The 22746-nt window shown below is 57.9% G+C and overlaps 10 protein-coding genes across 10 annotated transcripts; 4 read left to right on the top strand and 6 right to left on the bottom strand.

The window, feature by feature from the left end:
• Nucleotides 1-206: 206 nt before the first annotated feature.
• On the bottom strand, nucleotides 207-4842 carry PHYSODRAFT_286605 (hypothetical protein). Its single transcript, XM_009532521.1, has one exon. The coding sequence runs from the start codon at nucleotides 3507-3509 to the stop codon at nucleotides 2178-2180; it is 1332 nt and encodes a 443-aa protein (XP_009530816.1). The 5' UTR covers nucleotides 3510-4842; the 3' UTR covers nucleotides 207-2177.
• A 506-nt stretch (nucleotides 4843-5348) lies between these two features.
• PHYSODRAFT_316672 (hypothetical protein) lies at nucleotides 5349-6569 on the top strand (the record flags this gene model as incomplete). The annotated part of the gene is made up of 4 exons (XM_009532520.1): nucleotides 5349-5992; nucleotides 6070-6202; nucleotides 6310-6387; nucleotides 6474-6569. The coding sequence occupies 4 exons, from the start codon at nucleotides 5349-5351 to the stop codon at nucleotides 6567-6569; spliced, it is 951 nt and encodes a 316-aa protein (XP_009530815.1).
• A 132-nt stretch (nucleotides 6570-6701) lies between these two features.
• PHYSODRAFT_347005 (hypothetical protein) lies at nucleotides 6702-7089 on the bottom strand (the record flags this gene model as incomplete). The annotated part of the gene is made up of 2 exons (XM_009532519.1): nucleotides 6702-7002; nucleotides 7084-7089. The coding sequence occupies 2 exons, from the start codon at nucleotides 7087-7089 to the stop codon at nucleotides 6787-6789; spliced, it is 222 nt and encodes a 73-aa protein (XP_009530814.1). The 3' UTR covers nucleotides 6702-6786.
• Nucleotides 7090-7235: 146 nt separating this feature from the next.
• PHYSODRAFT_335160 (hypothetical protein) lies at nucleotides 7236-10164 on the bottom strand (the record flags this gene model as incomplete). The annotated part of the gene is made up of 4 exons (XM_009532518.1): nucleotides 7236-8849; nucleotides 8918-9517; nucleotides 9594-9712; nucleotides 10092-10164. The coding sequence occupies 4 exons, from the start codon at nucleotides 10162-10164 to the stop codon at nucleotides 7236-7238; spliced, it is 2406 nt and encodes an 801-aa protein (XP_009530813.1).
• Nucleotides 10165-10327: 163 nt separating this feature from the next.
• Nucleotides 10328-10947, bottom strand: PHYSODRAFT_514323 (hypothetical protein; the record flags this gene model as incomplete). Its single annotated transcript, XM_009532517.1, has 4 exons — nucleotides 10328-10460; nucleotides 10578-10675; nucleotides 10782-10826; nucleotides 10909-10947. The coding sequence occupies 4 exons, from the start codon at nucleotides 10945-10947 to the stop codon at nucleotides 10328-10330; spliced, it is 315 nt and encodes a 104-aa protein (XP_009530812.1).
• Nucleotides 10948-11391: 444 nt separating this feature from the next.
• On the top strand, nucleotides 11392-12642 carry PHYSODRAFT_347004 (hypothetical protein; the record flags this gene model as incomplete). The annotated part of the gene is made up of 1 exon (XM_009532516.1): nucleotides 11392-12642. The coding sequence occupies exon 1, from the start codon at nucleotides 11497-11499 to the stop codon at nucleotides 12640-12642; it is 1146 nt and encodes a 381-aa protein (XP_009530811.1). The 5' UTR covers nucleotides 11392-11496.
• Nucleotides 12643-12770: 128 nt separating this feature from the next.
• Nucleotides 12771-14279, top strand: PHYSODRAFT_512194 (hypothetical protein; the record flags this gene model as incomplete). The annotated part of the gene is made up of 2 exons (XM_009532515.1): nucleotides 12771-13457; nucleotides 13608-14279. 2 exons carry the CDS (start codon nucleotides 12771-12773, stop codon nucleotides 14277-14279), a joined length of 1359 nt encoding a protein of 452 aa, XP_009530810.1.
• A 266-nt stretch (nucleotides 14280-14545) lies between these two features.
• Nucleotides 14546-17537, top strand: PHYSODRAFT_354982 (hypothetical protein). Its single transcript, XM_009532514.1, has one exon. It carries the CDS (start codon nucleotides 15766-15768, stop codon nucleotides 17458-17460), a length of 1695 nt encoding a protein of 564 aa, XP_009530809.1. The 5' UTR covers nucleotides 14546-15765; the 3' UTR covers nucleotides 17461-17537.
• A 145-nt stretch (nucleotides 17538-17682) lies between these two features.
• Nucleotides 17683-20344, bottom strand: PHYSODRAFT_316666 (hypothetical protein; the record flags this gene model as incomplete). Its single annotated transcript, XM_009532513.1, has 3 exons — nucleotides 17683-20035; nucleotides 20113-20189; nucleotides 20282-20344. The coding sequence occupies 3 exons, from the start codon at nucleotides 20342-20344 to the stop codon at nucleotides 17683-17685; spliced, it is 2493 nt and encodes an 830-aa protein (XP_009530808.1).
• A 1273-nt stretch (nucleotides 20345-21617) lies between these two features.
• PHYSODRAFT_512661 (hypothetical protein) lies at nucleotides 21618-22265 on the bottom strand (the record flags this gene model as incomplete). Its single annotated transcript, XM_009532512.1, has 1 exon — nucleotides 21618-22265. One exon carries the CDS (start codon nucleotides 22263-22265, stop codon nucleotides 21618-21620), a length of 648 nt encoding a protein of 215 aa, XP_009530807.1.
• Nucleotides 22266-22746: the final 481 nt, after the last annotated feature.

The following is a 22746-nucleotide window of genomic DNA, read 5'->3' as shown; positions in this document are numbered from 1 at the left end:
TGAAGGTAAGAGGACGAAGGGGGACGACTGTACGTGCGCGTCGCCGTCTGTGGCTGAACGGGGTCAGTGGAGCGTGAGTTCTGACGCGTGGGCTGCAGACCCGCAGGTGGAGGAGGCCGAGCCGCAGGAGCAGGAGCAGGAGCCGCAGCAGCCCACGCCCACGCCGTCCCCGCCGCGCTCCAATGGCGGCATGGATGTGGCCACGCAGCTGAGGCTCTGGAAGGAGCGAGGCGCGCGGATGGAGCAGCTGCTGGCCAAGAAGAACACCAAGATACAGGAGATGGAGGAGACGGTGAGCTATTGAGCGCTGATCTGCGGCTCTTGAGGGTGCAGCAGTGCGCTGTGGAGGTTGGAGAGGAGGCTGACGGTGCTTTTCCTTGTCTATTATGCTGCTGTGGGCGATCGTAGGAGAACAAGCTGAAGCGTCTGCTGGCGATGGCCAAGCGCAGCATCGACAACAGCAAGCAGGAGCTGGCGGAGAAGGACGAGACCGTCCAGCAGCTACGCGAGCAGCTCACCAAGAGCCAGCAGAGCCAGCACTCGTGGTTCGTGGACGCGTCCACGCGCGACCCGAGGCAACTGCTGCACAAGGTCTCGCACGGCAATGTGCTCTGGTGTCTCGTGGAGTACGCGAACGAGAACGAGTTCGACGAGTCCAAGGAGGTCGCGTGGCATTGCTTCCGGAACGAAGGAGAGATCCAGGCGTATGCTAACAGAGCGTCCGGAGAACCACTGACGCTGCCGGACTTTTCACTCACGCCGTGTGAGGTGGATCGCATGGTACGTTTGGAATGCAATGCGTGTATGTGTCTGTGGTTTAAGATGTGCAGCTGATCGCTGTTTTGCTGTGGATGTATTATTATGGTTCATTAGAAAAGGAGCTTGAAGGAGGAGATCGACCGTGTGCAGGAGGAATTCCGTCGTTATCGTGTTCGATCGGAGATCACGCGAAAGCAAAAAGACGCCGAGATCCGAAAGGTTCGTTGTGGTGTGGTGTGCTTATAAGGGGGTAAGTTATTGGTGCTGACCGAGGTTTTTGGGCAGATGAGCGCAAACGTTATGGCGAAACAAACGGAGCAGATTTCGGAGACGGATCTGTCCGGGGAGCTGCAATCGTCGAAGGCACAGATCCGTCGGCTCACGAAGGCCCAAGCAGAAGCCGAGGAGAGAGTACGTTACCCTCATCCAATGTCGTGTATTCCGTGCACTAACCCGTAAACTGCTTTGGTAAATTGCAGGAATCCGACTGGCGGCGAAAGTTTGAGAAGCTCATGAAGGATTACGAGAAGCTGAGCGGTACAATGGGGGAAACCGTCCTCGCGATGGAGTGGAGGGAGAGGTAGGCTACATGAAGAAGCATACTATCTCGGATGCGTGTGTAACTGATGCTGACCTGTGGCGTGTAGATACGAACAATCTGTTCGCGAGAAGCAAGAGCTAGAAAAGAAGATGGAGGAGCTGAAGCTCATGACCAGCGGTGCCTTTGGAAACGGTCCTGATAGTGGAAATGGCGACTTGCAGTCACTCCGGCAGGAGTTTGCACAATATCGAAAGCGCGCACTGAATGCCGTTGAGCAGAAGGAAAAGGAGCTGAACGACATGCAGGCGCACTACCACGAGAACGGCGGCGGGAGCAGCAACGCCAGCCGTACAAACAGTTTCAAGGAAGTCCGCGTTCGTCGTATGAGTATGGAGTCCAATAGCAGTCTGTCGGGGTTCGAGACGCCGAACGCGACCAAGACAAACGAGTATTTGAAGAATATAGTGTACAAGTACATGGCCTCAGACCAAGACGAGGTAAGTGCGGGGACCGCTCAGCTGCAAGCTGTCACTTTGCTAATGCTTTGTCTTCGTGATCAATTCAGGCCAAGGAGCACATGGAGAAGGCCATCGCGACCGTTCTGAACTTCACACCGGCGGAAATCGCTTCCATCCAGGTATATACTGTGTTGCTGTGTTCCGCTTCTACAATAATGTGCGTCTAACCAGCAGCGTTGGCTTTGCTACTGTAGGAAAAACGCAAGCAGCAGCAGGGCTGGTTTTGGTAAGAAACTAAACACCGAAAGTATCGAGTGCACACTTGTTGGTTTGTTATCACGATGGGAGTTCAATTATTAAATCTTAGTTAAGCCAAATTTGCGGGCCCTTGGGGCGAAACCTTACACGGGGGCCACTTGCTAGTTGAGTCCGCTGAGGATAATGGGGCCAGAGCTTGTCGAAGTTGCGTACGTATCCCGCCACTCGTACAGTGACCACCTTCTACGCTTCAGCTCGTCACGCGCGACTTCAACGGCCTTGACGCTGAGCGCAGTAGCTTGGCAACCGGAGCAAAGCGCGATCTGCTGCTGCACCAGGCGGTGGTCAGGCAGGACGAAAGTCAACTTGTGCAGGCTGCGGCAGTCTGGGCACACGTAGCGCTCGCACAACTTGCACCGGCGTCGCCAGCGGAAGTTCTTGGTGGCGCTGATGCGACTGGCGGCAGCGATGAGGAGACTGGAGACGGTTGAGCGCTTCCGTCCGCAGACCACGCACGGGGTGTCGGTAGTGGGGTCGAGAGCTGCTGGCAGTTGAGAGGCGTCCGACATGGACCGCAGTCGATGTCGGATCGCCCACTTGATCTTCTTCATCTGGCAGCAGTAGACGTTCCTCGACACGGAGAGCAGCGTTCGAGCCACGGAGCGCGTGATGATTGAGTTCTCCAGTCCGCTCACGGGGTTGAGGAAGCCTCTCACGTAGACGTCGGTTTGGTCGCTGTTCTTCTGCCTGTAGATGGCGCAGATGGACATGTTGCCGCGCGTAGCCGACGGACGCTCCGGGGTCTCGGGGAACTGGATCGAGTGCACCACCTGGTACCCCACGCGCTCGCCGTTGCGCAGGAACTCGACGCCAGTGGCTTCCAGGTACACGTAGTCGCGGTTCTTGACCACCGCGCGAGCGTGCGCCGGCTGACCTTGCTCCATCCACTTGACGGCGACCGAGGTGAACGGGTCCTCGATCGTCGGGGACACGAGAGTCGCCAGCACGCTGCCGCGCACGAGTCCGTCCTTGATGTACGAGGTCTTGACCCGCATCTGGTCCAGCGTGGGGCACATGAAGCCGTACATGGTGTCGTCCAGCTGCCCTTCGATCGCCCCGAGCACCAGAATCGACGGCACCGACGCCGTCGACGTCTGCCTGTACACTGGGGCTCGTCGGTCGAAGTGACTCGCCGCCACGCCGAACGCCGCCCCCAGTCCGAACGACGTGTGGGTGCCGCGCTCCGCGTACGACCGAAGGCCGCCCTGCTCGTACATGAACTTCCACCGGGTCTTGTCCACTTGGCCGCTGCCGTTCTCGTGCAGATGCCGCTCGTACGCGTCCAAGTTGCGCGCCACCAACGCTCGAGTCAACGTCTCGAGCCCCACGACGGCTTCGGTCGACAGCGTCAGCGGCGCGAACGGGTTCGTGAAGCGCTCGCTGACGCTGAGGTTACTGGCCAAGCCGCTACCGAGCTCCGAGCGGTAGCGCATGTTGCGCAGCGCTCCAATTGGACTGTGACGCGGGTTCCCAGGCGTTCCGATGTCGTGGGTCAGGAGCGGGTGCTCTCGGTGTGGACATGCCGCCGCCTCGCGCATAAATCGGCAGCTTAGCCAGGTGAGATGAGCGAGTCGAGTGGAGTCGCCGATTGACTCAGCTCATGCGCAGGCCGACACGAGAGAAAGCAGGAAGCCGCAGCAGATCATCATCGAGTGTGCAGCCAGCTGCCGGCCGCGACCAGGCTACCGTACACAACAAGCGAGATATTCTGCCAGTTTTACCGTAAAAAAAGGCAACTTCCACTTCAACTCGAGCCCGTCAAGCAAGTCTCTCGGCATAGACTGCAGACGGCCGGCGACTTATTTGCTGCCGCGCCCAAGGTACCGCCCGCCAGCCTGCAGCAGGACCGGTCGAGGCAGCAGGAACATTGGCCAGCCAGCTTTAGCGCGCGGCGATAGACCAGTCACCTGCGGTAAAGCACGACCAGCAAGGGAGCCTGCAGCTGAGGCTCGGCCTGGGCGGGCATCTGCACGAGCCCGACTCAATCGAGTGAGCTAGCCCAACGAGTACGTTGCGTGACGCGGGTGTGACTGTCAAATGTGCACGCATTGTTACTCCAGGCTTCTTCATGCAATGCAGCCGCTCGTCCGAAATGTTGCTCAGTTGTTTGCGGCTCCACGCCAGCGTTTAGCATCATCAAATTCGTCCTGCCCAACTGCCAATACCTCAACTTCAGCTGCAACGCTTGACTTTCAGGACTTTTATGTCGGGTAACTTTGCTACGTCAACTCAGAATCACCGACAGCAAGCTTCGTTGCGAGGCTTGCGAACGCAGCCAAGCTGCTTCGTTTGCGGTGCATCACCGCTCAGGCGCATCGGAGTTTTTGCTCTTAGGAAGCGATCTCAGGAGCGACGTCGCCGAGTTCATGCTGGAATGGCGATAAACGTACGAAAAGTTTGAACCTTCCATCCTCGTGATACAGTGCCGCTCGATAGTCGACCGGCTTGCATCTTAGCGCATAATACATGTACTGTGCTGCAATTCATATGACTACATACAGTAATTCGGGCGTGAGGAATTAAATAATACAAGTAGATTGGGGCTATTTGTCCTAACGTAAGTAGATCATGGGGACTACTTATAAGTAGATCAGACCATCAGCGCACAGCGAGCGAAGCGAGCCCACGCCTGCGGTTTGTCAGCCCGTGTGCGAAACACGCGGATGCAAACCCAGGACCCAGCATTGCCCTTCTAGCAAGCGGAGGCGACGCGTGCGAGCCGCAGCGGGCATGTTAGGGTTCTGTCCAAGCGAGCACAGCGAGCCTTTAGGGTCTGGAGGGCCGCGTAGCAGGGGTGATTGTTAAAATACGTTTAATCAACGTCCCCCAGTCTACTTATATGTAGTCCCCATGATCTACTTACGTTTTGACAAATAGCCCCAATCTACTTGTATTATTTAGTTCCTCTTCGGGCGTTGCCTCCTTCGGCTGCCTTTCCAGCTTTGTCCGGCGCTCCGGCTGGCGCTGCAACACTCGCTGCTGGTTGTGCAGTATGTTTCTCGCCACGATCTGGATTGTTTACTCTCGCTCGCGTGACTCTCCTACAGCTGACTGAGCGCAAGCAGTGCAAGGTGACGCCCGTGGGCATTGGCCCCAAGGTGCACATTGAAGTGTTTCGACTCACAATTCCGCTTTTCAGTCTTGGTGTAGTTTTTTGGAAGCTATTGCTCTATATGTGTGCACTTTTCACATCATTCACTGTACAATCTTACAAAACGTGACCCAAATACCACAACAACTCGACTGACCACGTATCCATCGCCATCGCAATAATGAACCGCCGAGCGCTGGCCCGGAAGGCTGCGGGCGCCAAGGTGGCGGCCCCCGCGAGCCTGAGCGCCGAGAACGCGGGCGTGGAGAACGTGGGCAAGAAGCTGGAGCTGCGGCTGGCGGCGGGCGACTTCTACGGCGCGCTGCAGATGTACAAGACGCTGTTCATGCGCTTCCTCAAGGGGGACGAGCCCAGCGCCGAGCAGCAGGAGAAGGCGGCGGCGCTGGCGCTGGACGCGGCGCTCAAGCTCGTCGAGCACGACCAGAACACGGCGGCCACCGAGATGGCCAACCTCATGGTCTCGGTCTTCGCGGACTTCCACCACCCGGTGGACGACGCGCACAAGCAGCGCGTGCGCCTCGTGGCCGCCGCCTTCGAGCCCAAGCCGCAGTTCAGCGCCGACCTCGCCGTCTTCCTCAAGAACGCGGTCAAGTGGTCGGCGGCCGAGGGCGCCCGCAAGCGCGGAGACCCGGAGCTGCAGCTGCTGCTGGCGCGCGCCTACCGCACGGCGGGCGACTTCACGCACGCCATGAAGCACTTTTTGCACTCCGAGAACCCGCAGGAGCTGGCCGACGCGCTCTTCCAGTGGTCGACGCAGGGATACCCGAGTGAATCCGACCTGTACCTGGCTCGGGCCGTGCTGCAGTAAGGCGTTGGGAGGAGGTTGTGGAGGTGGGAAGTGAAGTGCGTACTGATTGGGGGTTTGATGCTGTTTTTTGCAGGCTGCTGAGCTTGGAGAACCTGCGCGACGCGAACAAAGTGTACGAGGCGTACGTGGCCAAGTGCCAGAGCGCTGGACGCCCGGTCGACCTGCCGCTATTCAACTTCACGCGCTTCTTGCTGCTGACGCTGGAGGTGAGGGAGGATGATATGGCTTTTGTTACAGCATTTCACGACTTGGAGTTGACGTTCCTGGTTGAATGACGTTGTTCGTCTGGTATTGTTGTGCTTGTGTTTGCTAGCGTGATGCACTCCCGCTCTTCCAGATGCTCCAGGAGCGCTACACTCCGGCGCTTGCTCGCGATAGCAGCCTCAAGAGCGTACGTGTTGCCTCGGTTGCGCCGAGCTGTGGACGAGATAACGGATCTAACACTTGCATCACCGCTGTGCGTTTTGACCGCTGCAGTATTTAAGCGTGATCGGCCAGAAGTTCTACGGACTCCAGCCGCCGCGGTCGGGACTCAGCTCTCTGCTCGAGATGTTTTCGGGTGGCATGCAGTAGGACGCTGCACGGTCTTAAATTGTTCACTTGGTACGGACAGGCAGCCTTACGAGCACCTCCATTACCCGGGCATAGTTTTCAGTGAATAAGAGGCGTGACGTGCTAGCTCGCACACAGAGGTGACAAGTTGAGGCAAATGTAAACAAGTCGTGTTTGCTAGCTTAGTCGCCACACGAGTTATCGATTCTTCGCCGGGTCTAGCTGCTTTGAAAGGCGTTCATTTCCTCGATGTACCAGGGCGGTAATAGTCTGGTGAGTTGGCAGTCGCTGGCTTGGCGAGAGCACGCGCCTGCTTCTCGATCTCCTCGATGCGCAGCAGCGTCGCCGACTTGATGGGCATGATCTTGGGCTTGCAGAGTACCTCAGTCAAGTTGCCACGCTCCGAGTACACGAGTCCGGCCTTGGGCAGCACCTCCTGGATCTGAACGCGCTGCTCGGGAGACCATCACACCGACAGGGAGTGAGGCTCCACTACACGTACATCACCACACGCCCAAACTCTCAGCATAATTACCTGCATGCTGCTGCTTCGGACGGCGATCTACGAAATGTGACTCCTCGTCCAGACCCTTCAACACTAATGGAAACGGAAGTGTGAAGCAAAACTTGTTCTCTATATACTTTGGACCCTTCTGTCTACAGCTTCAGTAGCTGGCCATCGCGACTTTATGCCTTGCTCTTCTTCTGCTTCTTGGCCTTCTTCTTGTCCTGCTGCTGCTGCTGCGACTTCCGCTTGAGGTTTTCCACCATGGCGTTGAGCGTGTGCTTGCTGTTGTCGCTGGAGGCAGCAGTAGCAGCCGAGTCCGACTTGGCGGGCTTGGCTTGCGTGGCTTCCTGGTCGTACCGTTGCCGCCGCTCCTTGAAAATGGCCTGCGTGGCCTCCGTCTTCTTGAACTTGGGGTCCGTCGGGTCCAGCTGGAAGTGCGAGCCGTTGGCGTACAGCGCGCCGAAACGCGGGTCGGCCGCGTCGAACTCGAATCCCTCCTGCAGTCCGCCGGCCGCCTTGTGCTTGGCCAGCTTCTTCATCTCCTTGGCGCGGCGCTTGCCCTTGAGAGACTTGACCTTCTCCTGCTTGGCGATCTTCTTCATGTCGAAGTTGCGCTCGTCCTGGTCGCTGTCGCTGTTGCCGCCGTCGCTGCTGTCGCCGCCACCAGTGATAGCCTCACGCAGGAGGTTGGCCTCCTTGGCGCCGCGGCCCTTCTTCTTGAGGACCTCTCGCTGCTCGCGCTCGAGCTGCTTCTGGCGCGCGCGCTTCTCGTGCAGCTTGCGGTTTTTCTCCTGCTTCTTCTCGCGCGTGTAGCGCTCGAACGGCGTCTCGTTCTCCTCCAGCTCCCGCTGCTTCTTGGCCTTCAGCACGTCGCCCGCGCCGGGCGTGAACGACATCTCCATGTCACCTCCAGCGTCCTCGTCCTCATCGCTGCTCGCGCCCAGACCTCCTTCCGGGGCGTTGTCGTCGTCTTCGTCCTCTGCGTCGCTGCCCAGCAACATCGACCGGTAGCGGTTGCGCAGCTTCTTGATCTTGGCCTCCTTCTTCGCATTCTTCTTGCTGACCGGAGCCGCAGCCTCCGCGTCGTCTTCAGCGTCTTCATCTGCGTCACTGTCATCGCTGTCGTCCTCAGCTTCGGAAGCGTCCGACACATCCGACGCCAAGTAGGCCTTGAAGTCATCGTCGTGGGCGTCCTTCCAGTCGGCAGGGCGAGTGAGAAGCTCCAGACGCTGCTCGTCGTCCTCCTCCCACGTGAGCTTCACGTCGGTCTGCTGCAGCGCCAGCGTGGCGAAGATCGCCGGCTTGTACCGGTCGGGGACGCTATCGCACGACTCCTTGGGCGTGTTAGCGAAGGTCGTGTCGTCCGGCACGTACCGGAGATCGAGGACGTTGGACGATGTCTCGTACTCGAGCTGGTCGCACTGGTCGAAGATCGTGCTGGCCGTCTTAACCGAGTCGCACGACACGATCGCGTAGTAATAGCGCAGCTTCTGCAGCTCGTACTTGCGCAGCTTTTCGCGGTCGAAGCCGTCCGACTCGCCCTCGATAGTCACGCTCTTCTTCACGCCGAGCGGGTCGTCCGAGTCATAGTCCTCCTCACCTTCCACGTCGTCATCACTGTCCTCGTTGTCACCGCCGGCCTTTTCTGCCTTCTCCTCCTCCGCATCGTCCTGTTCATCACCCGTATCGTCGGCCTCCTCCTCCTCGACAGTCTCCGGCTTCTCATCCTTGGCCTCCTTGGCCTTGTCCTCATCATCCCAGAGACCCTGCGGTCCGCGCTGCTGCTCCTCTTTCTGCAGATGGAAACTAAGAGTTAGCGCAAAATGCACTGCAACACACCAAAACACATCCACAAGCGTACCATCTTCTGAAGACCGTAGTCCGACGGATAAATAGTTACGTTCTGCACCGCACCCGTGGGAGGAGCGAACGACTGGCAGAGCGCGAAAAGGTCCACAGCACGGATACGCGTCCAGTCGCAGTTGAGCACAGCAAAGCGCTTGGTCTCCTCGCCCATGGGGATATCTTCTTCCTCTTCCTTTTCAGCAGCAACGGCCTCCTCGTCGTCGCTGTCCTCCGAGTCCGAGTCGGAGCTGTCCGAGCCGGACTCAAGCTCACCACGCGCCATGCGGTTCAGGTAATCGAGGCGCGAGAGCTTCTCGCTGTTCTTGGCGACGGTAGCATCGGCGTCGTCATTATCATCGTCGGAGCTGGTCGTGGACGAAGTCTCGGCGTTGGCCTTCTTCTCCTCCTCTTGCTCCTCCTCTTCCTCCTGCTCTTCGTCGCCCTCGTCTTCGTCCAGGCGGTAGAACTTCTTCAGCTCGTTGTCCTTCTTCTCGATGCGCCGTCCGTACTTGTCGTACTTGCCCTGCACACTCTGGAATCGCTCGTCCTTGAGCGCTCCGGCGAAGCGTCTGTCGATCTGCAGCTTGCTCTTGCGCTTCGAGTTGCGAGCGAATCTCTACATGAAAGAGTATTACGTTAGAGAGAGCGATCCAATTGCGTGACGGCCATTGCACCATTGAAGTACACCTTACCGGGTCATTGTGCACTTTCTGGAAGCGCTGGTCGCGCACGGGGTCGCTCATGGTCGGAGGTGGCGCGGCCGGAACGGTGGCAACTTGAATCGAGCAGAGCACTTGAGTCGCTCCATTGGCTGGCGGGCCATCAGCGAAACCATTGGCTGAAATTCGGATTGACCTAGGTTCGAGCGTACTTAGCGTGCGAACTTACACGACTGGTACAGTGCACTTCAACATGCTGGCTTCCCTGCTCCTTGGACGGGCTTGATGCAGCGAGATGGCATCTTCTCGTCTTGGAGATCACTGGATAACAGAGGCCCGCAATCATGAGTTTTTTTACGATTTCCCCGTGGCTCCAGGCGCTCGAGACTCTCTCGAGTCGAGAGTGACGTGCCCGTGAAAAATCAATGCACGAGAGCGTTGCGTGGGTGCACTTGTGTGCTGCCGCTGTGACGACAACTTGCATGTGGGCCGTTTTATCGGTAGCCTATCTCGTAGGGCTTTACCTCGTACAGCGCTGAATAGTGAAGCTTCGGAACGGTAGCGCTGTACCGAGAATTGCCATCGGCATGCGGTCGTCGCCCATCTCGCTGGCTCAACTCGACTGCTCCCGATAGCGACGAGCCGGTGCGTAGCAACCATTTGTTTGAGGCACGAGACTCACTCAAACACGACAGCAACGATTGAGATTTTGTCAGGGGCACTGCGTGTTTTGTAGGCCTTTACACAGCGAGGCAGACCGCTCTAGCTTACAGGTCCCGGTACTCCGCCTGCTCGGGGCCGTCCTCCTTGGGCGGGGACTTCTTGTTCATCGCGTTGTGCAGCCGCTGGTCCTTGCTCGAGTTGGCCAGCATCAGGTAGTTGCTCAGTCCACGGACGGCACTGCACAGCAGCAGCAAGCAAGCAAAGAAACACAACGCAAGACGAACAGAGTCAGAAAATGGTTCCCAACAGCGTCATGGCAGCGAAGCCTGCAAGCGTGAATGCAGCGCTACGTACTTGGCCTTGAGCGCCTCGATCTTCTCCGGGTCCGTCTCGCTGCGGCCCTTCTCGAACTCCCGCCGCACGAGCTCCTTGATGGCCTGGCCCTTCTTACTCTGCACAAAGCGGTCGTGGAGCAATGCACACACACACAGCAGCGTCAGCACAAGCAGTTGAATCACAAGCACTGGGTCAAGCAGAGCAGATAAGCAGGTGACGTACGTTGCCGCCGATGTGCTTGGCCAGACGCATGCAATCGCGGTACAGCTGCGCAAACGACGAGCAAGCGCATACAGTTTGTCAGTATTGGCAGGCGAGCAGGCAGGCAGCAGAGCAGGCGCGCGCGCACCTGGATCGTGGTGCGCGTCACTTGGTTCGTCGCCGACATGTTGGTTCGAGTGGTGTCGACGCACGTCAGCCGCAGTCTTAGTGGTGGTACTGTGATGCAAATTAAATGAGTTACTTTGGCTTCACTGAGGAAGACGTCGTTATTAGATAGAAGAGTTTGAATAGACCTTATTTGTATCATTGTACGACTAATTATACAGGTACTTTGGTTTATACAGGTTTTGGTGTATATTTTAAGAGCTATTTACTAATTTCCTCACAAAGTACAATACTTTTTGATCGTACCTTCGATTGCTAAAGTATTTATTATGTATGGTTATTGTAATTTACGCGTACTTAATCTATTAAGTTCGCACCTGTGTATTAGAAGCCGGGGTTATTTATGTAAATCGTACATAGTAGTGCGGTTATATACGGTCCCTATAATACGGTGAGTAAAAGTCGTCTGAAATCGAGGCACGAAGGTCCGTTGGAAAGACGCGAGGACGATGCAACTTGCAGTCGCTGCCTGACACCTCGCTTGCTATCGTCCATAGCGCTCGGATCGGATCGGCTATTATCGCGCCTCCACCGCCTCCGGACCGTCAGCATGGGGGCCTGCAACTCGCGCGACGCCAACAAGCTCAACACTTGGAAGGTGGAGGAGGAGACGCCACCTGTCGCGGACGGCGCCGCTTCAACTCCAACTGGCGCGGATGACCAGGCTGCTGCCGCGACCGAGCAAGAGAGCGAGCTGGCGCTGCACTGCGTCGCGTACAGCTCCTTCCTGGGGGACAACTGCCTCGCGGGCTGGGAGGACGGCTCCATCCAGCGGCTCAACTGGCGCGACGCAGCAGCACCCGCCGAGGACGCCGTCAACGTCTGGATGCCGCACTCGCGGTCCGTGAACCGGATCGTCATCGGGGACAAGCTGCAGATGATCTACTCATGCTCGCGAGACACGACGGTGGCCATCACACCCATCGCCGACAAGCCCGCGTCTGAGACGGCCACGGTACTGCGAGGTCACCAGCTCAACGTGTCCACTGTGGCCGTGGACGACGCCGAGCAGATGCTGTGCTCTGGGGGCCGAGACACCCAGACCATCTTCTGGGACCTGACCACGAGCCACATCGCGGCCAAGAACACGACGCCGCAGAACGTGGTGACGTGCTCGACGTGGCTCCCGCGCGAGCCTCTGGTCGCTCAAGGCAGCGAAGATCTGAGTGTGAAGGTGTGGGACCCTCGAACGCCTCTGCGCGTGCCGGCCCAGACGCTGAGGGGTTTTGTGTATTTCCCGTTGAGTATTGCAGCGTACGGCAGCGGCAGCGAAGAGGACAGTACGTACTTGCTGACATCTAGCAAGGGCTTCAACGGTGTTGGCTGTGAGGCCCGAGTATGGGATCGACGCACGGGCAAGCAGGTAATGGAGTTCCAGGGCCACCAACAAGACGCATCCGTGTGCTGTTTCCTGCCTAGCACTGCAGATGATGGTATTGAGACGGATCCTGCAGCTCTACCGATGCTCCCAGTGACAGCGTCTAAGGACGGAACGGTGAAGGTCTGGGACACTGCAACGCTCTCTCCACTAGCCGAGGCGCATGCTGACGGTGCGAAGCGGATGTTCACGGGCTTGTGCAGAGTGCACAACAGCACGCTTCTAGCGTCAACTTTCGGTGGGCAGATCCTCGCTTACTCGCTCAACCGCGAGCAGCGATCGCTTGTGTTGCAGTCTCGAAGGCGGATCTCCAGCTAACATTACCCCACGCCACGCCGAACAGGAATAGCTGCGCTTTTGTTTCTTGTCATGCCGATCAGTATAAGTGAATAAATATTTAGACCGCCCGTTGTCGTCTTGAAGCGCTTGTTCAGAGTGTATTCACTATGGCGAGTAGGGGCGATCTTCTAGCAGAGTGCGCGCAGCAGCTTCGGTCGTCCAGCTATGAGTTCGAGGTGCTGCTTGGGGCGTCGGTGACTAGCGTGTGGCAAGCTTTTGGACGACTTGTAGCTCGCCAGCTCAGTCAACGGAAGGGGGTGTCGCTGCAGCAGCTAGGGAAGTTCGGGTTCTACAAGGCGCCGACGTGCAATATGGCCGGCGCGCCAGTGTTCCTGCTGGCGGATCGCTTCGCTTCAACGTACGGCGTCGTATGGCGCCACCGTTCGTCACCTGCTCCGCTCACTGCGACTGCAGATGTCCATATGGCTGCTCTCGGCAGCGACGCCGGGCTCGGATCCGATCAAACACGTCGGACATTAGACGCCATCCTCGCGTTCGTCGGTAAGAAGCTTCAGGGCGGGGACTATGCGGGTAGATTGACGCTTCAAGGGGTTGGAAGCTTCGCACTCGACGGGAAGGCGCTCTCGTTCACCTTCGACTCGACCTTACTTCGTTCAATTACGCAGAGTGACCAAGTGGAGATACCCCCGCCCTCCGCAGTGTTTAGGAAAAGCTCGAGCGGTGCACTAGATAGTTTCCGAAAGAAAGCGTTGCAGCTAGAGGCAAGCAAAACCCACGGAGATAGTGACAAGCCCACGATGCAGCGCTCGCTCTCGGTCGATAGCGCTCTCCAAGTTCCGAACAAGCTGAAGCGCAAGCACCGCCTCAAGGCTTTAGGTGACGATGAGTTTGCCGCTCTCCATCACCAAGGCAGTGGCCAGAGCGTGAAGACGGACAAGGAAACGAGGAGTCATCATCGCAAGCACCGACAGGAGTTGAACGAGGTGGTGCCCAGTGACAACAACTGTAACCCCGAGTCGGTGCCTCTTAACGGGCGGCAAATACTACCGCGGTTCTTGATCCCTGAGCCGCGTGTCCCTCACCAAGTCCTCAAAGCTCGCCCGGACCACGAAGAAGTCATGCAGGCAGCGTTCCAGCGCGAGGTGGCCAACATCGAGCAGGCGAAGCGCGTGGACGACCAGTTCAACGACATGATGGCGACTCGGCAGCGCGTGGTGCAGATCCGCGACCTGCAGAAGCGAGCCGAGCAGTCCGTCGCCCGACGAGAGCTCAACGCCTTACTGAACAACCAGATCGAGGAGAAGCGGAGTAGGTCGCGCCAGAAATCCGCAAGTGGCCGCGACGACTACCGAGACATCAAAATCCTGCCACTGGAGCGCGAGATGAGCGACGAGATGAAACGCGCCGAGAAGCAGAAGCTCAACCAGAGACTGAACGAGCAGGTGGCAGCTAAGGACGCGCTCAAGAGAGACCGACGCGCGCTGGACCAGGTCGAGTCGGCGTACTTCATCTCCAAACTCAAGCTCCAGGACGACGTCGACCGCCACGAGCTGGCGGAGCGGAAGCGCGTCGAGAAGGAGGCTCTACTCGCCGGCTGGAGTCGGCAGAAAGCCATCCGCGCGCAGAAGAAGACGCTGCACGTCCACATCCGCTGAGTTGCAATAAAAGTATCTGCGCACAAGTCGCAGATGTAGCCATAAGCTGAGATGGCTACAATTGAGACAACTATTTTACACTTGCTTTCACTATGGTCGAGGGCTCGACTATTCACCTGCCCTCCACTCAAGGACGTCCGACGGTCATGCCACTGCATCGCTGGGCTCCAGCGCTGCTCCTGGCGGTCGGGGACTGGCCCCGTGCGTGCCTGGCAGTGGACGTGGGAGAAGCGGAGGAGAGCGCCGCCTCCTGCCCGAATGTCACGACGGTCGCCATCCCCAGCAGCAGCTCCAACTCCTACAAGACCTCGACCTCGACGTCCAGCAGCAGCGTGGAGGTCACAGACGCGTCGACGTGCGAGGCCAGCGTGGTGAAGGTCACGACGAGCGCTGCGGGAGTGAAGATGCTGGACCTCCGGCACCGCGACATCGTGGCGGTCGAGAGTCTCCCAGCGGTGGACATTGTGTACGTGTGTGGGAGGACGACGTGACGTAGTAGCTGACTTTGGCGTTTGTCTGTGTGCTTTCTTTGGAGGGCAGAAGACTGGACAATAACCAGCTTCGAAGCTTCACGACAGTCAACAACATCTCGGAGCTGTGAGTGGTGGGGGAGTTGGTGATTGGATTCCGTGGGACTGGAAACTGATGATCGTCGCTTGTGTTGCTGCAGATATATGGCGAATAACAGCATCCCTACGATAGACGAATTCGAGTTCCCTGAAGCTCTTACACTTCTGTACGTGATGCGCTGCTCTGGACTTTGTCAGCGCAGTGGCTGATAGAATGTGTGGTGCGTACGTGGTTTGCCAGGGATCTCGCTAATAACGCCCTGGGCGATATTGACGGAGCTGATCTCCCTTCCACTCTCCAGTACCTGTAAGATGCATGCGTGGTCCTAAGAGGTTGGTGTGTCTGTTCGATAACCTCACCGTTTACGTTTTGGGTGTGAGCAGCAATTTGTCGGGCAACCCAATTGGATCACTATCCAACGTATCGTTCCCATCCAGCCTATTGCAACTGTATGCCGCTCTGTCCTTCAGTAAATTCCTTGCTCGAATACTCACGACGTTGGTGCTGATCGATCGTGTACAGGGACGTCGTCGGCTCCAGCGTTGCTACGCTGGAAAACTTTTCATTCCCGAGCTCGGTGACGACGCTCAACTTCTCCAACAACCCCATCACAATTATCAGGGGCGTCATCTTCCCGGATTCCCTCTCGGAGCTTACTCTGATTGCCACGGCAAATTCGGCGGCGGCGGCAGGAACAACGGCCTCAACCGCATCAGTAGTTACTCCGGAGGAAGCGCGCGCACTGCAAACGACCGCCGCAAACCCTGCAGCAGAACCAGTCAGCGTGCTAGAGGAGTTAGAAGTGCGGCAGAGTGACGCGGACAGGTTCGAGAAGCTAACGCTGTGGGATGTTTCCACCACGTCCACGCTGAGCTGCTCCGACTCCAACGCAAACCCGCGATACGTTCAAGATACGATGCTGTGCGTGCTATCAGACAGCGAGTTTGCCGACAAGTACGAGAGTGTGGTCATAGCAGCCTCAAGCGGGTCCATGTCGGGGTCTATGTGGGGAACGGATGCGTCATCTGCTCAAGAGGAGGAGCGAATCGCTCTGAAAGAAACTCTGCACCAGCGGCGCTCGTGGTTCCTTATTGGGGCAGCAGCTTTGCTCTCGGCGTTCACGGTCTTGATGTTCGTCAACACTTTTTGCATGTGTCTGCGGCGCAAAGTCCGCGGTGGTGGTGGTAAAGCTAAAGGCAGCCAGCCAGCCATGGCCAAGACAGCGAGTGGCCGATCCAACAACTTCTGGCACGAGAGCGCGAGTATGGAGCCAGACGACGAGGTCCGCCACTTGCTGTGCTCCGATCCACCGAGCACAGACGAGAACTCTTCTCAACCTGAGCCCGAACTGGCCATGGATGCTGAAAACGACGCACTAGCGAAGAGGAACAAGCCGAACGACCCGCTCCTCCGTCTCCAACAAGAGCTCCCGCGCTCTGAAATTGATGGATCGCTAGTCAAGCACCGAGAGCTGCTCGCAGCTCCCTCACTAGAGCAGACCGAAGCAGGAGACCCCGATTCTGGGGAGAGCTTCTCTGCGTTCGTCTACTTCAAAGCTGCGTACCGAGGCAAGACAGTCGTGCTGAAGACACTTAGCATCGCTAGTCGCGGTGGACGCAATGGTGACAAGCGTGACAACACGTTGTTGGCCGAGTTGTGGGGGTTTGTCGAGGAGATCCGTCTGAGCGCCACGCTATCGCACCCGCAACTCGTCGCTTTCTATGGGTTCGTCAAAATGACTCGCTTCGCTGAGCACAGCGACTCGGAAGGAGTTGCGTTGGTGATGGAATACATGGGCAAAGGCGACCTCAACAGCTTCATCCAGACTCACAAACGAGCTCTACAAGCGAAGAAAGCCGAGCGGCCAAGCGGGGACAATTCTCTCGACAAGCGCGAGAGTGACGACGACTACGACGTAGACGCCCTACAGTCCGAGGATGAAGACTCAACCATGTTGGCTGACGGCGGTAATCGATGGAGCTGGAGGAGCTCCTCCAGCGCCTACAAGAGCAAGCTCTCCATCGCGATCGAGGTCGCGCAGGCTGTTCAGTACTTGCACTCGTTCTCGCAGCCGCTGTTCCACGGCAACCTCAGCTCTCGGAAGGTCTTCCTGGACAGCGACTGGAACGTGAAGCTCGGTGATCTAACGTGCTGCAGTGCGCTGCGGCGTTGGTCGTCGTCTCACAACCGGAATGACGTTGGGTCTCTCCCTTCCACGACGGGATCTTCAGCGAGATTCTCTGGGCGCAGCAACACGAGCTCGCAGAACGCTGGAGAGGAGGTTCACATGGACATGACCGTCTGGACGGCGCCGGAAGTCCTCGACGGACGCCAGTACACTCCAAAGGCTGACATCTACTCGTTCGGCGTACTGCTCGCGCAACTTGCCACGTACGAATGCACCTCAGCCGAGCACTCGGTCATGGACGACACCGAAGTCCCGATGCTGAATAATCACAAGGGCAGTGCGTCTGGAGATGCAGAGGCACCGACACCTGTGCGGCTTCTGATGTTCAGGTGCCAGGCTTTCCAGCCAGAGGGCCGACCAACGGCCGACGAGCTGCTGGAAGAACTGCATCAGATCGAGCGCGAGCTCACGGAGAAAGAGTAAAACAAAGTACATGTATAAGCGGTCCGTCTAAACCTCGACTGCTATTGATCTGGGTTAGAAGGGCTGCATGAAACAACAGAAGTTGCCACCCATTGCGACAGTGTACGTACATCGGATTCGATTGACAAAATCGTCCACGTTACGCTGTACTCGAAGCCATGTCCATATCCATACGTGCTTCACTTGTGTGCTGAAAGATGATAATTTCACAACTACTCGCGCCTACACTTCGTCTAAGCAGAGATCCGTCTCGATGACGGTGCGGTGAGTCTCCGTCCACTGCAGCAGCTTTTGCAGCTGGTCGAATGAGCAGGCATCACGGAAGTGACGCTCCAGCGAAGGTGACATGATATTCAGTCGAAGGGCCTCGTTGCGCAACGCAAAGAAGACCTTGAACAGCTTCGTCAGCTCCACCACCTCTTCGTTGAACGTTTGCTGGGCGTGGCACTGCAGCTGCAGCTTCTGGTCGGCCGTCAGGTTCAGCACTGCATCCAGCTCCATCGCCAACGGGTTCTCCGAGAACGTACGCAGCATCTGCACCTGCAGCACCCGCGTGCGCATAGCGGCGAGTTGCCGACCCACGAAGACGAAGCACTTCCACACAGCGCGTTCGCGTTCAAGCTGCTGCATTGCCAGCGTGCGACGCTGTCGGTTGAGCCGCATCAGGGACTGGAAGTTAGCGGGGTTCTGGATACTCGAAAACGCCTCAGTACGACCAGTGACGACTTCAAGACGATTCTTCCAGTCAAACATCTGCGGCGAGTTCGGGCAGGGAAGAGGACCAAAGCCTGGCCCGCTGACGCCCCATCGGTAGGAGCGGACGAGGTCGCGGTTGATCTGCAGACGCTTGATACCGTTCTCAAGTGTTTCCACGTACGTCTGCTGCTTCCTGCGGCTTTCACGTGCCGAGTCACGATTGCGCTCCAGTTTCTTCTCCTTCTTCTTGGCCTCCTCGTCCATGAGCGACTTCAGAATGCTGCTCACTTCAGGCTCCTCGGGCTTTCGTGCGATATTCACAAACGCGGGGCCTGTACGCGGTGCACCCTTGGGTTGCAGTGGCCTGGCAGGCTTCAGCATTGCGCCACCTGTGGTAGGCATCGCCATGGAGAAAGCTGTCGCCGCCGCTGCGGGGGTCATTTCAACGTCGCCTGCTAGTCCGCTCTGAGGGTTAACCTGCTGCTGCTGCTGCATATTCATGTTCAGGGGCATTGGCATGTTCATACCCATGGACATGCCAGGAAGTCCCATGGGCATCTGCATCCCATTTATCCCTCCCATTCCGTTCATCTGCGCCATTTGAGCCATTTGCATTTGCATCTGCAACTGCAGCTGCAACTGGAGTTGCATCGGAAGCTGCATCCCATTCATACCAGCCATCGCGTTCATGCCGTTCATTCCGTTCATGTTGTTGCCACTGCCTGCCTCATTCGTGCCACTAGAGCCATTCACATCGTTCACTCCAGTCATTCCGTTCATGTTCATTCCCATAGGCATCGCCATCGGCATCCCCATCATGTTCATCCCTTGCGGACCCATAATCGAGTACATCATGAACGGATTCATCATCATCCCACCAAACGCGTTGGCTTGCTGCCCCGGATCGTTCATACTTGCACCATTGGTATTGCTCGAGTCTGCACCCGGCGTGCTGTTGGACTTGGTAGCAGCGGAAGATACACCGGCTTGAGCCCCTGCAGCTTTCCCCTTTGAAGCAGTAGTTTGCTGCGGAGTAGAAGAAGGCGCAAGCGGGGTGGACACCGCTGGCGTAGCTGGAGCATGTGATGCGGGGCACTTGGCAACCAATGAAGCTGTTCCTTCGGTAACGGCAATCTCCAATGCCGATGGGTTTGACGGACGACGGTGAGTAGTCGGATTGACACCGGGTTTGGCGGGGGCTGTCGTGGTCGTGGTCGCGGCGCTCTGAATTCCACCACCGAAGCTGCTCATCCAGCTAGAAGTATTATGGCCAGTAGGTTGCTGAAACGGTTGCTGCTGCTGCGGGGCTTGCTGGTATTGCTGCTGTAGCTGCTGCTGTTGCTGCTGAATCTGCAGTTGCATTTGTTGCTGCTGGAACTGGTGCATGTGGTTCGAGTGCATCTCCTGCTGCTGCTGCTGCTGCTGCTGCTGCTGGAAACTCTGCCCCGCCGCAGGGTTGTACATCATGTTCTGCTGCATGGCCACGTCGCGGCGCTGCGGATCTGTCTCCATCTGCTTGGGGTACGAGGTCTCGTTGCTATCGTCCAGCATGTTGACGATGTCCTCGCTGAGCGACCGCTGGACGTTCGCGCGCGGCTTGTACTGTTCTTCGAGGGTGGGGGTCCCTCCTACTCCTGCGTGCATCGCGTTGGGCGACGCGTTCTGCTGCTGCTCGTAGGGCGAGGGCGACATGTGGCCGAAGCCGCTATTGGCCACTTCCCCGTGCGGCACGTGCATGCCCGGGTTGGGACTGGCCGTGGAGCTGGCGGTGCTGGCCGTGCTGACCTCATCCGCGAACATGTCGAACTTCATGCCGAAGTTGGCGTCGTTCTCGTTCCAGTCGTCCCACAGGTTGCGGCTCATGCTGGACGACAGGCCTCTGGACATAGTCAGCAGTACCCTTCGGTTAGATAGAGGACCCCGAGGATGGTTGTCAGAGAGGAGAGCTAGACGTACGAGAGCACGGGGTCGAGGTGCAGCGGCAGGTCCGACATGTTGAGGTCCATGGACGCCTCATCGACATCTCCAGCCTGCTAGCACACGTGGCAGAATATACACACGAGTGGGTGAGAGGCCCATGCATCATCAGATTAATCCCCAGGCCAGAGAGCGAACTGCAACGTACGCCGAGCGCCTGGTACGGCTGGTAGTGGAGCGCGGCCTTCTTGGCCTTGGGCGCCTTGGACATGGCGGCGTTCGGCTGCGGCCAGCAGCGAGTGGGCGGAGAGACGAAGGCGGAAGGCTGCTACGCGCGCGGGCGGGCGAGGAAAGTGGTGGCCCGGCCCTCGCTCGTTGTCTGCTATTCGGCGTCTACTACCGCCGAGAAGGCAAGTATCGGCTGCGGAGATGTCATAGCGCACAGGACTATCTAATGCTTTTTATTGGATGAAAATAGGTGGAGATGCGTGGTGATTCGCTATCGCACAGCTGTCGGTTGTAGCGGATTCGGCAGGTCAGCATTCACATTTCGCTAGTGAACGGGCCCTAAAGGGAAAGCCTGCCATCTGGCATGCGGAGAGAACGGGGCGGCCGGTAGAAGCGCCATGAAGGGCGGACCTGCCTTACGCCATAATCCTGCGCTGCCGCCTTGGCGTGTCAACGGAGCGCCCTAGTGTAGAAGTTGACAGCGCGGCGAGGCGCCGTGTGATTGGGCGTCCACCCTCGCCACTGAGAGCGGCGAGCAGGCACGCCATCGATGGGGGCGACTGGTCTAGTGTCGGCAACAAATGGCACTCACTTGACTCTTGGTCGGCGCGCAGTAATGGGCCGCAGAGCCGATGGCTGCGCTGCGCTGCCCAGCCGGAAGAAGAGGACCGCGGCGGACAGCGGGGGGGGGGGGGGGGGGGGGGGTAAAGGCAGGCTATTTTGAGGCTTATTTTTGTCCTACAGTTGCCTGATATGCAAGAAGCTGTGACTGGATAGATCCGGTCGGCTGTCTGGATGAGTTCGTGGGGCTGGGCTGATGCTTCCGGGCGGACCGCAAGAGGTACGCATGCAACGGTGTTGCTGCCGCCTCTGCTGTCATGCAGTCGAAGTCATACGTCGTGTTCGTTGTGTTCTTCGCCAGGATACTTGCGGGGCGTAGCAATTGCAGTGAAGGATTGCCCCACTGCACACTGAAGAGCTGCCCGAGAAGTTGGCTGAGCTCGTCGGTGTCTGCCGCCTGGGTTGGTCTGTTTTGGTGACGGAGTATGTTCGCGTGGCCTTCGATGTGAACGTAGACTGTTTCTGGTGTTGCTGCTTGGAGGAGCTCCGCGATACCTTGGGTGAGAACTTGGTTGGCCATGTCCTGGCTGGAGTCTGTAGCTGGGAACCCCATGCTGCCAGCTTTGCGGGTGTGCCACGTCCCGTTGGCGCGTTGGTGATACAGGATCCATCCGCCTCCTGGCGGTGTCTGCTGCTGCGAGCTAATCGCACAATAAAGACACCAGTGATCGAGAGGTGGCGTCCATGTGGAGGTGTCACTCGTCGTCATGATGCCGAGGCATGTCTCCAGGCACCATGCCTGAACGCGGGTCGCGCTCTTCTTCTTCCAAGGCTGCTGTTATCGCCTGGACTTGGTAAATACCAGCAGACCACACGGCTGCTCGCGTTTCTTGTGGAGATGAGTGTTCGTTGTTGAAGACAGCGTAGTTACGCAAGCGCCACAGCAGCACAGGGGTCACTGTCGTCCATATCCGCCATAACGTTGTCATCGCTTTGTTGTGGTGGGGTGTCCATGTCGCTGTGCACTGCTGGGCGTGGGCGAGTAGCTCGGGGATCACTGCTGGTGGTTGTCGCTGGGCTATGGCCGGCTGGAGACTGGCGATGTCGTTCTGGGAACACTCGCGGCCGAGCCACTTGGATACCCAGTGCCGCCATGAAAGCTGGGCTTTTTCGCACTCCCAGATGATATGATCAATCGTTTCGCGGTGAGTCGAGCATGTTGCTTCGGGGCAGGCCCGGTGGGCGGGCCATCCTTCTCGGTAGAGGTTCAGCTCACCGAGAGTGATTCGGTACGTAATCCAGTTTTGGTAATCCGTAAAGAGGCCATTGGTGTCCCACAACTGAGCTGGGCTCTGTGTCAGTGCTGCTTTTCCCCATGACGATCGTTCTTCTCTTCGCTGCATTTTGTCCAGCATTGGTTGAAGCGCGTGCTGCAGAGTTTGTCGAATTAACCGTGAGCGTTGTTTGCGGACCGTCGTCGCAGCCGCTCTGCCAGGTGTAGCTGGTGGTACTGCCTACGGGTAGACGGTGGTTCCTGGCGCAGACTTTACGACGAGCGCTCTCATGCGTTCCCAAGCTCTGAGCTCGGCGAGATCGCCTGTGCTTTCAAGCGCAGGAGCTGCAGACGTTAAGTGCCACGTCCATCCGTCCTGGTTCCTTGTAAGTGTCAGCGCTTGGCGAGTGAGACCGTTGTTCGCGTACGTGGCCGTGATCGTGTTTGTTCCGGGGGTGATATTCCATACCAGTGGCGTTGTCAGCACAGGGAGTTCGAGTAGCCGTGGCTGTCTATCCTGGACGGTCCAGTAGTTCCACGGGATGCTGTGAGCGATGCTCAGACACCAGTCGAGCACGTGCTTGGACTTGGTGGTTGCCGTTCGCGCAGGT

This window comes from Phytophthora sojae (assembly GCF_000149755.1).
Source record: "Phytophthora sojae unplaced genomic scaffold PHYSOscaffold_6, whole genome shotgun sequence".
Classification (NCBI taxonomy): Eukaryota; Oomycota; class Peronosporomycetes; order Peronosporales; family Peronosporaceae; genus Phytophthora; species Phytophthora sojae.
This window is presented reverse-complemented; position numbering and strand designations above follow the sequence as displayed.

What these genes read in the sequence shown, in the direction of transcription:
- PHYSODRAFT_286605 (XM_009532521.1), bottom strand. Translation starts at nt 3,509, where the DNA reads ATGCGCTACCGCTCGGAGCTCGGTAGCGGCTTGGCCAGTAACCTCAGC.
- PHYSODRAFT_354982 (XM_009532514.1), top strand. Translation starts at nt 15,766, where the DNA reads ATGCTGTGCGTGCTATCAGACAGCGAGTTTGCCGACAAGTACGAGAGT.